Raw genomic sequence first — 16,423 nt, 5'->3', positions numbered from 1 at the left:
TGGCATTGCATGGACTAATTCTGGAGGTACCTGGCCAAATATTGGGTAGTAGGATAATTGGCATGATAAAGTATTGTGAAAATGGGGGAGGGGGAACAAAAGGGAAGTGGTTTTTATTTTTATTTTTATTTTATATAATATATATATATATATTCTTTTAAAGAATTTAGCAGCATATTTCTTGTATTAATATAAAATGGTGCTTACCTGTTTGTGGGTTTAATTTGTGTATTCAAAAGAGATCTACTTCTCCTCCTCCCCCCCCCCTGTTCACGTGCACCACACATTTACTGTAACACTACTCCAAGTAGGAGGATTGTCTTCTCCTCCAGCCACTGCTAATAGCTATGCACTGAAGAGCAATCCTCCTTTTTGTGAAGGAAAGTAAGAGACCTGTTTTTCTTATGCAGATCCCTGCTGTGACAAGAACAAGCTTTGTTCTCTATCTCTTATTCTGCCATTGGACCATTGTTTCTTCTCACTTTTTTTTTTTTTTTACCTTCTCATGTGCCTCTTCTCCCATTCCCCTGTCCTTATGTTCTTCCTTCTTTTGGGATTATACTTGTACTGCTCCTCATGTACATGATACTTCTCCAGAAAAGCGATATTGAAGTAATCCCAATTTCATCCCATTGTCGCTCTTGCCATCACTAAGTGCCATGAGCCACAGCAGCAGTATAGGTGCTGTCTCCTGCAGTGAGATAGTCTTAACACATTGATAGGGTAAATGTTTGAAATGACTGACTGACTGAATTTTTATTTCATAAAAAATTACCAGAAGCTCAGTTTTGTTCAGTTAATGAGACTAACTTAATTACTATTCTTCAATAGAATGTTGATATTCTAAAGGATCCTGAAACAGTTAAACAGCTGGGTAGCATTCTGAAAACAAATGTAAGAGCATGTAAAGCAGTCGGACACCCCTTTGTGATACAGCTTGGAAGAATTTATTTAGATATGCTGAATGTGTACAAGTGCCTAAGTGAAAATATTTCTGCAGCTATTCAGGCTAATGGTAAGAATTTCCATGTTATTTCTAACAAAATGGGAATAATACCATCTACTCTTACTATTTCCTTTTAATCAATAAATAACCACGTGCTTATTGTAGGAAATAGCTTACTTAACTTTATATTGGCCTTTCAGATTAATGAGAGATTTATTGGCCTTTATATTCAGATAAACTTCTGTCATCTCTTGATGGAAAAAGAGTTGGTACTGTTAAACTATGAATAAGAAAAATTGTGGGGTTGTAAAACACAGTAAATATTTTTCTGTGGAAGTGAAAACTCATCCCATATTTTGCAATAAAACGCACACTTGAAAATTTGGCTTATTGTAGTTTCTTTAAATCAGAGCCAAGAATTTCCTTTTCATTCTTCAGTTATCCTGTTTGAAAAGTGCTAATATGTTAAGCTAATATTTTGCTGCTACATAAGAGCCTTTTGTCTTCTGAATAAATGATCTGTACTGAAATTCAGGGCCTAGACTTTATAAATCAAAAGTTATTGCTGGAAAGAAATTAACAGTTGCATAGCATTTCTGTCAAACAAAAATACAAATATTACATATAAGGTGCTTTCTCTCAACAGAGGTAGGTTGGTTACAGTAGTTTGGGAACAGGTCTTGCTTTCCCCTTGATGCGCCATAGGACGTTCTAATAGAGCAATTAAAGGCTTTTCCATCTCTGCTGTACCAATCGGTGCTACCCATATGCTGGTATTTGGGAATGTACAAATTCATTACATAATACAGGTAGAACTTGCACAGATGAATAGTGAGTAGAGTTGTAGTACTTGATGTTTATAGAGTTTCTGTACAATTGATCTCTGTGAAGCCTTCAATACCAGAGAGTATATCTTTGATTCTTTGCAGCTCCAAAGGCCAGCAGTTGTCCTTGCCAAGAAACGTGTAGTTATGAAGTTCAGAAGTTATTGCTAGGTACTTCTTGAAGCTCTATCTGTAGGGGTGTAGTGCTGGATTTGCAACTACTGGGTAATCCCATAGTTTTGGATATCACCTGTCTCAGGACTTAACATAGTTCTGACAAATGTCTGTAGGACTGTAAAGCAAGACCCACTCCAATCAATTGTAGATTGTGTGGAGGTCCTGCAAGCTCTGGACAGATGATAGGGGGAGAGGGCAACTAACTGGCCAATCATGTACATCTGCTCCTAAACAGAGTGTTTCATAGTATGTATAGGTTGGAAGGTGTAATGTAATAAAATCACAGCTGGAGGCTGTTTTGAGCATGTCTGCCTGCCATTGGTAGTATACTGTAGCAGATTAGCAGTTATATTGCACGGTCATAATCCCTTTGACTTGCTCTTGTGACATCATATGCCACAGACAGGGCAAAAGGAAGGAGACCAAAATACGTAGGGCATTGCGTGAAAAGGAATGGAGATTAGAACTGATGTAATATTTTCCCAATGAGAGACTACTTGGTGCATAGGATAGGCACGTACAAAGAGCGTGAGCTGCTAAATGAAGTGTAGGATTGACAACAACTTGGCATAAAACTTCTGTGTAAAAAGTCAGTTTTCGTATATTCAAATATCAATAAACCCTTTTTAATTGAGTTGTAATAAAATTTAAAAATTTTTCAGGTGAAATGGTTACGAAACAACCTCTGATTAGAAGTATGAGGACAGTAAAAAGGGAAACTCTAAAACTAATTTCTGGTTGGGTGAGCAGGTCCAACGATCCTCAGATGGTAAGTGGATTTTTAAAGTAACTAGCAATATTCATAAATAAGACACTCTGGGAGAAATCTACAATCTTTACAGCAGAACAAAAATATAATTAAGACGCGCTGCTTTTGTCATAGCAACTCATTTTCAGGAGGCCCGAGTGAGATTTACATAATAAAGTGATATTGCAACAATTGTATGAGCTATATCTGAGAGGATTTAATAGATTTAATAAATGGATCTACATGATCAGTAATCTAAAACAATGATTACTAGGGTAGAAATAATTCTAAAGGGGTCACTGCTGGTTACAGGAAAAGTAATATGCATGTACATATTTGGCAAGCTCCTTTTTAAAAATGCATTTAGGACCTAAATTATTTGTAGGTATCTAAAATAACTCATACTCTGCTACAAAGCATTAATTATGCAGTTATTGTAGACAATCTTTTAGATGTCTAACAATGTTCTGCTTTCTTTACCAGGTAGCTGAAAACTTTGTTCCTCCTTTGTTGGATGCAGTTCTCATTGATTACCAGAGAAATGTTCCAGCTGCTAGAGAACCTGAAGTACTCAGTACAATGGCTATCATTGTAAATAAATTGGGGGGACACATTACTGCTGAAATACCTCAGATATTTGATGCTGTTTTTGAATGCACGTTAAATATGATCAATAAGGTAAGTGGTAATCTTTTGTTTGGATATCTACAGTCTCCATAATACATCACATAAAACCAACCAAATAAGAGAATCAGACATTCCACAAAGCCTACTAGGGAGTTGGCTATTGCTACTGATTATACAGATATGACCGTGATAGGTGATATTACAGCATTTCCCCAAGTATAGGAGCCAAGGACTATATTCACAAAGAAACTTAGGATATGTCTCTACAGCAATGTAAACCTAGGGTTGGTGGGACTTGCGTCAGCTGACCAGTGTCAGGGAACCCTGGGCTTCAGCATCTACACTGCATTTTAACCCTGAATTTTCTGACCTGTGCATGAACCTAGGGCTCTGGCGCCCATGATGCAGCACACAGACCCTATCCTATAGTGCCTAGCACACCCACCACCCTGTGTCAAAATTCTAGCACTGGGAATGTGGTGCATTGTGGGAAAATGCTACTTCCCACCCTGTTTCCAAACTGTGATAGTGCTATTGATGAGATTAAGGTGCCCATAAGGAGCACACGAGTACATAAACTGCATAATAAGCTCCTTTGGTGGCTATCTCAGTAGAATGACTGCAGTCTCAGAAGGCTTTATACTGAATTACCATGTAGTCTCCAGCTCTAGGTTGAGTCACACTGGCAGGAAAATGCTCATGTGCGCCTGTTCTAACGATAATGAGGACATCAGTCTCCATGACTGTCAACTATTAAAATGAAACTTTACAATTCTTAATTTTTAAAATGGTATGTTCAGTTAAGGAGTTTTTGGTTGGTTAGTTTATTTTGAAATAAGATAATGTAGTTTTCAGAAGAAAATGACACATGCACCCCATCCTGGCTGTTGCTCGCTGCGGAGCGATGAAGTGTATCCACAGGAATTGGGGTGCAGTGTCCTCCAGCACCCTCCCAGGGATTCCTTATTCCTGCCCCTGCCACACCCTGGGAGACAGGGATAAGGGATCCCTGGAAGGCTGGGGGAAGTTTTTTGGTCTGGCTCCCACTCACTGCTCTCATAGTCCATGCTGCCTGGGCACAAGGAGCAAGGGACAGAGCGGACTCAGACCAAGCGGCTGCCCTGCAGGGAGGGGCAGCAGCAGAGCTCCTGGCTCAACACGGCCAGGGGAGGGCTAAACTCCAACATCCTGGCAGCCAGAAGCTGCCTCCTGCCTGTCACCTTTGTTCCCTGCAAGCTCCACATAGCAGCGAGAAGGAGCCAGAGCAGGAACTGCCATCACTGAGAGAAAGGCAGGAACAGGAAGCACGCTCAGCCAGGCAGTAATGGTGCAGCCACTGCACTGGCTGTTTGCAGTGCTCCTACTCTGTCGCTGGGAACTCTGGGATACATCTGGAGGACTTCTGGGAGCCAAGTAAAGCCAGGGCCACGTGCACACAGGAAAGTAATAGGGCTTGGCCCCTAGGTTCTCCCTCCAGTCTTGCAAGGTCCTGGGATCCTAGGTCCAAGCCCAAGGTTAGCACAATTGATGTGTGGGTGCAAGGGGGGAGTTAGGCTAGAGCCTGGGTTCAAGCCCAGGCTTACATTGCTGTATAGACTTACCCTTCGGCATGATGCTGAGTGTCCTCATGCATCACTTTTAGGTGCCTAGAAAATCACTGGTATTCACAAAGCCTGAGTTAGGTGGCCTGGCTCCCTTTACAATGAATGGGGAGAGAGAGGCCCCTCAGAATGGGATTCACAAAAGCCAGGAGGCGCCTCCTAAGGTAGCCAGTGGGAGGTGTTAAACTGAGGGATATGTACTTAGCCTCGCCCCAGTTGGAGATAGGTGCCTGGGTCTAGGCTGTGGTGAGGCACCTCCCTCTGTTTGGGATTCTCAGCTGCAGACCCTCTCTTGGTGTTAGGTGCCTATGCTGTTTTTGTAAGCGGGGGGGGGGGCTCCCTCAATTTTTCTCACTTGGGATCTGGGATATCCCCAGTTCAGGTCCTCCCACCATCATCTGAGGGGGAGAAGGGATTTGAACAGACATCTGCCACTTTTCAGAGATATGCCATAGCGACTCAGCTCTAAGATATCCTCAGTCTCTCCTGTGAAGCTGTTCCTCCTGTGAGTGCTCTAACCATCAGTCTATAGAGTCATTCTTATACTTCTACTCTCTTCAGCCCAATGGTGAACTGTTGCACTGTGCATAAATATTGAAAAGAATCATTGGGCCAAAGAGAGCAAGCATGAGTGTATCTATAGCAGGGGTCAGCAACCTTCCAGAAGTGCTGCGCCGAGTCTCCATTTATTCACTCTAATTTAAGGTTTCACGTGCCAGTAATACATTTTAAAGTTTTTAGAAGGTCTCTTTCTATAAGTCTATAATATATAACTAAACTATTGTTGTATGTAAAGTAAATAAGGTTTTTAAAATGTTTAAGAAGCTTCATCTAAAATTAAATTAAAATGCAGAGCCCCCTGGACGGGTGGCCAGGACCTGGGCAGTGTGAGTGCCACTGAAAATCAGCTCGCGTGCCACATTCGGCACGAGTGCCGTAGGTTGCTACCCCTGGTCTATAGCCTGGTGATTAGCGTACTTGAGAGGTAGGGAGACCTAGGACCAGTTCTCCTGCTCCACAGTGGAACACTGTCATCAGGAGAGACTAAAGAAATCCCTATATTGGAATACCTTATTGCCTAGTGGCTAGATCACTCACTCAAGCAGCAATTCTTGTTCAAATCCCTTCTCCCTGTCAGTGGGGAGAGAGAGTGGCTTGAACCAGTGGTCTCTCACATCTCCGGTGAGTACCCTAACCAGTGGGCTAAAAGTTATGAGGGAGGGTCTCCCCTTCCCAACTACTGGCTGTTTTTATGCAAGCTCACCTATAGGGATTCAATGTAGTAAGTTAGGGCTGAGCACGCTTATTGGATCGGGCCCCAGAGAGAAGCTAAGTTGAGGAACACTTACTTTCTCCCAGTTTGTGCATTGCTCTGAGTCTTAGGCATCCAGACTTCTAGCATGAGGCTGTACAACACATGCTCAGAGGCAGAAACATAGACACCTAGGGAATATTTACTGCAATAATTCAAGTGCCAAATGATTTCAGGTGTCTACAGGGTTCAGAGGCCATTAACTGGGGTTTTGTGAATCAGTGGGGCCTGATTCTGGGACTTAAGGGCATAAGTGCTTTTGTGAATCCAGCCCCAAATGTCAACACATTGGGGTTCTCAATTTTTTTTCATAGTGACCCCCATCTGAATAGTGTCTTGTGGACCACCTCCCTCCTTTTTGAAATTATTTAACATTCCTGCAGCAAGTGCTTATGTGGTTAAGAAATTAAGGAAGTATTGATTTTATTTTAAGTCCCTAATGAGCTTACTTTTTTTGAACATAGGTGCCTTAATGTGGATTTACACATCTCACTTTTAGCCTCCCAAGACTGAAATTTTTGATTAATGATCTGGCTTTTTGAAAGGGAACTTGCAATTAAGAGCTTATAAGTCTGTACAGCAGGAAGCTAGTCGGAGTCAGCCTTATGACATTTTAGGTTCCTGTAGATCACAGTTGGGAACCACGGCATTAAACTTCCAAAGACTTCTAAATAAGAACTACTTGCTAGTCCTCCATTTTTGGAAGCTAAGAAAAACAACTTATCCTTAGAGCAGTTATGTGGTAAAATACCTTGTGTGATTAAATCCTTATGGTATAACCTATAGTGATATGTACATAATTTCATAACATTTGAAATGTCAGAGTGAGAAGCACTATTAGAAAGGTAGTATACAAAGTAAGAAATGGCCAGAAATAATTTCCAAAATTTTAATACCAGAGTTGGTGCTGTTTCTGAGCCACATATCAGGTTACCTCTTTGTGGATTGTGACAAGACTTACGTTACTAATGAAAAGCAACTAAGGTTTTGATACTCATGGAACTGGAACATTGTCCTAGCTCTTCCTTCAGCTGTCAGGTGAATAAGACTCCAGTCATAATTTTGTAATGATTAGCCCTTGAATCTTTGTGAAAAGTGATACCCCATTGTGAGAAAATACAGTAATTCATTGTATGAGCCACAGATTGTTAACCTGCTCCTAGGGGTCTTGTTTATTTAGTAGCTTATAAACGCTAGAGAGCTTTTTTCTAAGAGGAAAAACATACTTTGGAGTCATGCTATCCTCAGACCTGTTTCTAGAATATTGCCTGAACATTTCTCCAATTTTTTTAAAATTGTAACTGTGTTTATCATGTTCTTACAAACTGTTCCAAAGTCCTTTTATTCTCCTTTATGGTTTTCATATTTCTCTAAGCATGCAGGAAAAGATTGTGTGGTTTGGAGTTAACAATTAGGCCTAAATGGCTGTCCCCTTTTTTCCTGATAGGCTATCCTGATAGGCAAAAAGAAGAAAAATTCAGGGAAACTTGTTTAATCTTGTGGGAGGAAGTGTGTGTGTGTGTGGGGGGGGAGGGTACAGTTTTCAAACCCTGTAGAGCCTGAGCATCAGTGTAATCAGGTTCCATCCCCGTGGAATCCAGAGCACCTTGGAAGAGGGTCTGCTCCTCTACTCTACTCTGGTCTTCCCAATGGCATTTACCATTGGCTTCCTCCTGCACCCTTCCCCTCATCTTCATGCATACTAGTGAACAATGTAGCTTCCACCAGATTTGAAGGGAGCATGCTATGTAAAGTAACTGCCTTGTGGCTACACCAAACATGTAACCTCACAAAATAGTAGCGGTTGTACGGTGGGACTCTAATGGGCTCCTGGTGCTATAAGGCAAGCATATTGTGAAACTACCCTTCCCCCTTCTGCTGCATCCTTTCTGCCCCTTTTCTGTGCTGCAAAGTGTCTGACTCTTGTATTTTACTGTTGTATACAAACTTAAGTGGTATGTGAATGGCTTGCACAGTTCTTACATGTTAACTAGAAGAACTTTGGCTTGACTGATGATTCAATTTGATAATCTTATGTTCTGATGAGTTAATCAGACTTTAAGTCAAAAAGCATTGCAGTGAGTCCATATACTGTCCTGAAATTGTTAATATTTCCTTTTATAATAATTTTTTAAAAGGAAATAGGCTGTCCTGGGTTGAAAAGCTGCTGCTGTTTCTGCTACTGGGTCAGATTTTTGTTATGGTGATAGCTAGTGGTGTGTACTATAGCTGCTTAAGGAACTTGGAATTTCATTATGTATTTCTCTTTTTAGGACTTTGAAGAGTATCCTGAACATAGAACAAACTTTTTCTTGCTACTCCAAGCAGTAAATTCTCATTGCTTTCCAGCATTCCTGGCCATTCCACCTGCACAGTTCAAACTTGTTTTGGATTCTATTATTTGGGCTTTCAAACACACAATGAGAAATGTTGCAGATACAGGTGAATAGAGTTCTACTGTATTTTTAAACTTATAAACTTGAATATAGCCAGTTAATAGGTCTGAATTTTATATTTTGAGGGAGTATGTGATATGTAGATCAACTTAGGGAAATATATATTTGTGGAGGTGGTATTGCTATATTGTATCAATATTTTCCATTAGTCATTATTTTCACAGGCTTCTGCTGTGTCCAGGTGTATAAAGCTAAAATATTTGAATGCAAGTGTCCTACAGCCAGGAGAGGGTACCTGTTGTTGTTGCTCCCCTTGCTGGCTTCCTTTCCTTTCTTGTAGCTCCCCACCCTTCAACAAGAAGGAAACCCCAATAGGAGGCATCCATATTGGGACTAGAAGGGAGTTCCTCAGAAAGGGGGAGATGTCTGGAGATGCTGGTGCAGGCCATCCGAGTATCTTCAAATACACTGGAAGACTAACAAATGTTATACCAATATAATAAAAACCAGCAGGATCTTATTAAGAGGGATAAGGCAAAGAGGCCACATTTATTGTAAATATAATAAGGCAAAAAATAAAAGCAAACAAGGTTGTTTTACTACTTATTCCTTACACACACACACACACACACACACTTCATTCACACAATCATCCATTCAGGTTCTGTATAGGTGTTATAGTTACCAGCTTAGAAGTTGCTCATGCCAAGTTACTGGCCAGGTATCTTGGTCATGAGGATGGAGCAGAGTCTGTGTCAGATGCACCTGATGCTCTTGGAGGTTGGCAGCAGAACCAGGGACTCAAAGTCCGGAGTTTTTAGAGTCCATTTTTATAGGAATTAATTCCTGTGTTAGTCTATGGGAACTGTTTCATCCTGCTGTTGTTGGCTCAGTTAGCAGATGGCACATTCCTTCCAGGTGTTTGGGGTGGATCCCAGTTTACCCTCCAGGTGTTGTCTGGTGGTCCACTTGACACATTCTTCGGCCGATGGATCCTTTCCAGGCTGGCACCTCCCTAACCATTCATGTACATCAAACATTCATCAACATACATTCCATAGCTTAACTATATTTTAATTTACTGTCTCCACCACTTTTGGGGTATGTGTTAATTCCTATGAGATTCCCGGTCCTGTAATCACAGAGGGTGGGAGTCTGTTTGTTTACATTGTATCAGTTACATCTTAAGGCTAGCATAGTGTTTACTTCAAGAACAAAGTCAATTAACTTGTTTGTAAGTTTTACATAGTAATAGAGTATCTTTCACAGGACAGATACAATCAGTGTTTTCTGCAGACAGGAGCTTACAAGTTTTAACATAAGAACTTAAAAGATTTTTGTACTTGGTGAACCTGGGGGGCTTTTTGTACTTGGTGAACCGGGGGGGTCACTGTCACTTGGGGGAATCATGTTAGTACCTTCTTTAATATCCCTACACAGACCTTAGACTTCTCCCCCATTTTAGGCAATGCAGCCTGTTGTATAGAGAGAGAGGCAAGGTCTGATGAGGTTATCTGTTTTTAAATAAGTATCTAACTATAGGGTTGTTCTCCAAATTGTTGCCGAACAGTAGTGATGGAGGGAGCTTGGTGTTTGCCATTTTTGTAATGTTAATGATGGTGGTTGGTGGTAGAGCTGAATGGGAAACCAAATTTCAGTTCTGCAAAAACTACTTAATTTTCAGAAATTTTATTATCCCAAATTGGAACAAAAAGCCAAAAACTTAGAAATCAGAACTGAAATCATATAATGTTTTGTTTTGGAAGAGCAAAATGTGGTGATTCCAAAATGAAATATGCTGTCTGAGGTCCCCAGCTGTCTGTCTGGTCACTGCAGCAGAACCAGGGACCCTGAAAAGTCATGGCTGCTGTGGATTGAAAATGACAGGAGTCTAGTCAATTTTCAGGGCAGCAGTGAACCTGACAAGAACTGTCATTTCCAGTCTTAGCTACCATGGCTTCCAAGGTTCCTGGCTCCGCTGCAGCCTGGCATGTGGGGAGCCTGGATGCATCTAGGTCCTTGGTAGTCCAACTGACAGGGAGCCAGGGAGTGCCAGCTCTGAGAGTTCCAGGAGTTGAGGTTTCCAGCCCTTCTTCAACCTTATGGTGAATTAAAGGGGGGAGCCTGAGTGCCAGCTGGGCCACAGCCCGCCTGGTGGTTTGCTGAGGAGCTTGGGAGCAAGGGATCCTATAGCTGCTCAACTCCCAGAGTCAGGAATCTGCCTGGCCCCAGAAGTCTAGAAGCCATGGGGTCCTTTCCCTCTAGGAAAGTGCCTGGCAGGTTGCCCAAGAGCTGTGGACCCTAGAAGCCTGGTCTCAGCAGACCACCAGATGGACTGTGGAGAAGCCAAGCGGGGAGATTGCAGGAAATCTGGATTTCTTTGGAAGTTTGACTAAATCTAACCATTTCTGCAAAACATTTAGATATCAGCAAATTCCAACAACAAAAATTTTAGGCGTTTCTAGTCGGCTTTACTTGACCTGCTTTTATGTGATTATTGCAATTAAATATACGCTATCACAGCAAAGGTATCACTTAAGTGGACGATTTTTGTTTGGTAAGGGCCTGAGGTGCTGATGATTAGTAAACATAACAAATCCACAAAAATATGGTAGCTACTTGAAGAAATTCCTGGAAAATCTTTCCATATTGGTTCGCGTAGTTCTGTCTAGGTCAGACTTCTCTTTGCACAAATCTGAACTTGATTATATGTAATTTTTTCTGGAAAGGAAAGCTAATGGTGAAAATGACCAAAATCTTTTACCTTTTGCTTTCTTTCAGGTCTTCAGATACTTTATACTCTATTACAAAACGTTGCACAAGAAGAGGCTGCTGCTCAGAGTTTTTATCAGACTTATTTCTGTGACATTCTTCAGCATATTTTTTCTGTTGTAACAGACACTTCACATACTGCTGGTAAGAGTGTGCTTGAGGTTGAGGGAAACAGTACAGCAATCATTTAAACAATAAAGGAATTTATTTTGAGTAACAAGTAATTTCATTTCTGTTTTACATATGCAGGTTTGACAATGCATGCATCGATTCTTGCATACATGTTCAATTTAGTAGAAGAAGGAAAAATAAGTACACCTTTAAACCCTGGAAATCCATTGAACAACCAAATGTTTATTCAGGAGTATGTTGCTAATCTTCTTAAATCTGCATTTCCTCATCTGCAAGAGTAAGTGTGCTGTGGCTGTTAAAAAATTTTTGAGCATGGTTCTTGTTTCCCATGTACTAATTGGTATTTTTACTCTTAGTGCACAGGTTAAGCTATTTGTAACAGGACTCTTCAGTTTAAATCAGGATATTCCTGCTTTCAAGGAACACCTTAGGGATTTCCTGGTCCAAATTAAGGTATGTTTGGAATGTTAGCGTAAATTTTAAATGACTGTTGAATGTGGTGTTCAAAACGGAAGAGGCTGGTTCATCACTTATGAAAAGTCATGCAACAGGTCAGCGTGTTTTTATAATTCACCATCTCAGAGTTGTAGGGCCACAGTCTTGACTATTGGCCACTTCAGTAAGGGTGCAGAGAAATGCCTGTTGCCTTAGACTACTTAGACCAAGAGAATGGATTGATGCACCTTATGGATTTCTATGCAGCTGTGAATCTTTCCAAACTGGGAGATGTGTAGTAAGCCCATTTTTAAATAGAGGCCATATTGCAATCCTGGTTTTGGAATAGTTCCATAGTTTAAGGCCAGAAGGGACCATTAGATCTTCTAGTCTGATCCTCCTGTATATCACAGGCTATTATATTTCACCCAGCTTCCCCTATATTTAACTTGGGATAGCCTAAGCATTTCAGTCCTCAGGAGCCTAAACTTTTTTGTTTTTTGTATCTCCTAGAGTCAGGATTCCATTTTATTTCCTTTAAAAAAAATATAGAAATAAAAGTTGGCATTCAAGAGATAATTAAAGGAAGGAATGTCCCTCAGTAAAGTATCTTAAATAGAATTACAATGTAGATTCAAGTTCTAACATTTTGATGTTGTAATGCCTACATTTCAATGGGACCCCAAATGCTGACCACTCAAAAGATGAGGCTGGTATCCCCACCTGCAGCAGCTAGTGAAAATGAAAATATCATGCAGGGTGCGACTACATTCATTATAATGATTTAGGCTTTAGTGGCAACAACTGTTGCATAAGAAAATTATTTTTTAAAAATTCTGGTTCTGACAGTCACGTGTGAAATTGATTTTTCATATTTATATATAAAATGTCTGGGTTTTGGAAACTTCTTACATTTTATTCTTGGATTTCAAAACACTTACATTGAACTAACTAAACTACTTATTTGTGTAGGAATTTGCAGGTGAAGACACATCCGATTTATTCCTGGAAGAAAGAGAAACAGCCCTTCGACAGGCTCAGGAGGAGAAACATAAGCTTCAGATGTCTGTACCTGGCATCCTTAATCCACATGAAATTCCTGAGGAAATGTGTGATTAAAATGCATAAAACCAGTTATGCAGTTTTCTTTCTGTACAGCTGCTTTGTTGTGGTAGAAGAAAACAGCACTTGGATATTGACCAAAATGATGCCAATTTGTAAATTAAAATGTCACCTAGTGGCCCTTTTTCTTATGTGTTTTTTGTATAAGAAATTTTCTGTGAAATATCCTTCCATTGTTTAAGCTTTTGTTTTGGTCATCTTTATTTAGATTTGCATGAAGTTGAGAATTAAGGCATTTTAAAAGAAAATACTTCATGCCCATTTTGTGGCTACGGGGAAAAGAGAGGTAAAACATACCTTGTTAAGTCTATTTCAAAATTACACATTTTTCCTGTGAAAGTATCAATTTTTAATGAGGGGATCATTTTCTTTCTAACCTGCCCTGCAGTCTAGAAGAAAAGATAATGAGTAAAACATACTGAGTTGATTGTTAAGCAGAGGAGTATAGTGCTGCATTACCTGAACAGTTAGCAGCTTTTGGACTGAATGGTAAGGCTAGGCTACATGTATTTACAAGTAATATGACAAGTTTGCAGCAAGATCATGTGCATATCATCCCACTGTAAAGCAACTTCAAAAGAGTATGGGAACACAGTACAGTTAGTTATTTTTACACAGTTCTTTTGTTTTTGTGTGTGTGCTGTCGCTTTGTCGACAACAGCTTTTTGTTTTCCTCAATGAGGAGTGTTGCTCATTTGTGAGCCTTCATTAACTCGAAGTGAAATGGTTAAAATATTTATCCTGTTAGAATAGGCTGCATCTTTTTAACAACTCATAAAAAGAGAACTCTGGCTTTTGAGATGACTTATACTAATTTACATTGTTTACCATGCTGTAGTGCTTTAAGAACACTACCTAAAAGCAAAATAAAATTGGTTTACATTTATTTTCCTTCTTTTGGCTTATCTTTTATTGGATAAAATGCAGTGATCACATCGATGTTTGTATAGAAAAAAGAATCCCATAAGAGGTAGATGAGTATCAGGCTAGATAAATGCTCCTGTAACTTCAATGACAAACTTTAACCTGCAAGAGCTCTTCAAGAAGAGCTTACACTTGTGTTTTTCAGTTCAGAAATTCAAAATGAGATGCCTGATTTTCTGACTAGGCTAGCATCAGCAGGTCTGAACAATATTAAACTATTTTTCACCTATATTTGTAGTTTAATGCCTTTCAAAGGTATATGAAGTAGTGAAACCAAAGGTAAGAAGACTGACACTTTTGATTTGACATCCTAGCTTCCCCTCTCTAGCATTTCTCCTTCGCCATCTAACAAAGGAATATATGTCAGTCCAAACTATTGATGTTTTGATTCTTGAAACAGCTTGCATTCCTCTGGTCTGCAGTCTTAGGACTGTCACAAATGATACTAAAATACAACATTCATGTGAAGTTGTAAAGGAAATGAGGTTAGTTGATTAGTGTGATCCTTTTTTATATAAAATTTGAATACTGTAGTTACTTTTTTGTATTGTGCATTTATTCTCAAATCAAATTAAAGTTCATTAGTCAGCAGGTGTCTACGTAGAACATACTCAACCAAAATGTTTGTGGGTGTGGGCATTTTCCCCACAGTTGTGCTTAAGCACATATCTGCTTGCTTGATTCCTTTGCCTAGTACTAATAAAGGCAGATCCATACCTGTCTGCAGAACATTTGGCAGCACAAATGCTGTCAACCTGAGCCTTTAATGCTGGAGGGGGGCAATACCAAGACCAGTCAGTATTCAGTGATTTTCAAACCTCTTGTGTCCTGGAACATGATATAACTTTGTTAGGTTGAGCCATAAGACTCTCAACTCCATACCGGCTGTAGCGCAGCTATTGCACTCCCCCTTTATGCGGTTTTTTCTTCAGAGAAGGGGCTACATTAATATCCATAATGAGTGTAATTTTGTCACCCACTAATTGAGCATATGCTGCAACAAGCAGATAAAATATTTCAGTTTCTAAATAGAAGTAATGATGTAGAAGAATCTAAGGTAAAGCTTATTTGAAATGGATAAGTTGAACTACTTGTACATACTCTGTTCTGAGTCGGTTGTAATTTAAGAGTGCTAGGCAGTGAGAACTCATTGAAGACTTATGCGCAGCAGAAATCAAATAGACAAAATACGATCTATTAAAATGGAGAAGATTCAGGAAGTATTCTGTAAAGTGATTGGATCACATGAATGCCCCATTCTTCTGGTCAACAAAGAGCAGAAATAAGAAGGGTCATGAAACTAGATGGAGGTAAGAAGTGCCTTCTACATGAAATTTAAAATAACTCAGCCTATTTAATGAAAAGAAAAATATAATACTTCTAGAGAGGTTATGGAGAGAGGTCATCTTTCCATAATCTCTCTAGTTAAGGTTGAAACAACTCCCCCATTATAAAGTTGATTTCTCATACACACAGCTTGATTTATTTTTCTCAAGTTAAATTGATGTATCTCAGACCGCATCCTACCATGATAATTTTTATTTAAATTGGGGCTCAGCAAATAGCTATTTTATTATTTGAATTAACATTTTGGAGCAGCTGAAACTTGAAAATGTTTTTGGATTCATTCTAACTTGGAGGTTCCTTTTAACCTAGAAACCTCACAATGGTCTTACTCACTTTGTCTTCCTGAATATTGGTGCCTTGCACTCTGCAGACTTAATGGATCTATGAAGATTCATGCCTGTTACCAAGTACATGGAACTCTGCATGCTGTAAAAAATTGCACTTTGTCATCCAGGTATGGTGTACTTATCCATGCAAGACAACAAGTTCATGGAGGATAGGTCCATCAATGGTTATTAGCTCAAGATGGCCAGGGACAGAACCCCATGCTTCAGGTGTCCTTCAACCTCTGACTGCCAGAAGCTGTGACTGGATGGGAGGATGGATCACTTGAAATTGTCCTGTTCTTTCCCTCTGAAGCATCTGGCACTGTTTTTCAAAATTGCAAATTTTCTATTGTGTGTATACATACATACATTTTTCGTGATAATATTCACAAAGCTCGTCATCTCTCAAATTTTTTACTTCAAGTTAATTGGTTGGTAATTTACGTGAGATAGTTAACATACTTGTAAAGACTGGTGTGGACACTCCCTAAATGTTCATTCCAGGCTACCATAAAATGTTTAGTATGTTTTACAGCAAAATTCTGTTCCAAAAGCTTTTTTGGGTGGTGTTCTAACATACAAACTGATAACAGATTAACAGACACTGAATATTAAGGACTTTGATCTAATTTCCAATAAGGTTTTAAGATTTACGCAGAAAACTCTGGAAATACTAATTTTGACAGAAAGCTGAAGGGATGTCAAACCAGTGTTGGGCAGTAGACAGCAAGACT

The 16,423-nt window shown here is 39.7% G+C and overlaps 1 protein-coding gene across 4 annotated transcripts in view; it reads left to right on the top strand.

Moving 5' to 3' along the window:
• Positions 1 to 13,273, top strand: part of XPO1 (exportin 1) — an 82,674-nt gene extending 69,401 nt beyond the window's left edge. For all 4 annotated transcript variants that reach the window (XM_045010276.1, XM_045010274.1, XM_045010275.1 and 1 more), the window contains 8 exons: positions 832 to 1,015; positions 2,610 to 2,716; positions 3,179 to 3,373; positions 8,509 to 8,677; positions 11,413 to 11,547; positions 11,653 to 11,812; positions 11,892 to 11,988; positions 12,943 to 13,273. In XM_045010276.1, coding sequence (XP_044866211.1) covers positions 832 to 1,015; positions 2,610 to 2,716; positions 3,179 to 3,373; positions 8,509 to 8,677; positions 11,413 to 11,547; positions 11,653 to 11,812; positions 11,892 to 11,988; positions 12,943 to 13,089 — 1,194 coding nt within the window. In that variant the 3' untranslated portion in view covers positions 13,090 to 13,273. The remainder of the gene's footprint in view (positions 1 to 831; positions 1,016 to 2,609; positions 2,717 to 3,178; positions 3,374 to 8,508; positions 8,678 to 11,412; positions 11,548 to 11,652; positions 11,813 to 11,891; positions 11,989 to 12,942) is intronic.
• The last annotated feature ends 3,150 nt before the right edge of the window (positions 13,274 to 16,423 follow it).

This window comes from Mauremys mutica, chromosome 3, assembly GCF_020497125.1.
Source record: "Mauremys mutica isolate MM-2020 ecotype Southern chromosome 3, ASM2049712v1, whole genome shotgun sequence".
Classification (NCBI taxonomy): Eukaryota; Metazoa; Chordata; order Testudines; family Geoemydidae; genus Mauremys; species Mauremys mutica.
This window is presented reverse-complemented; position numbering and strand designations above follow the sequence as displayed.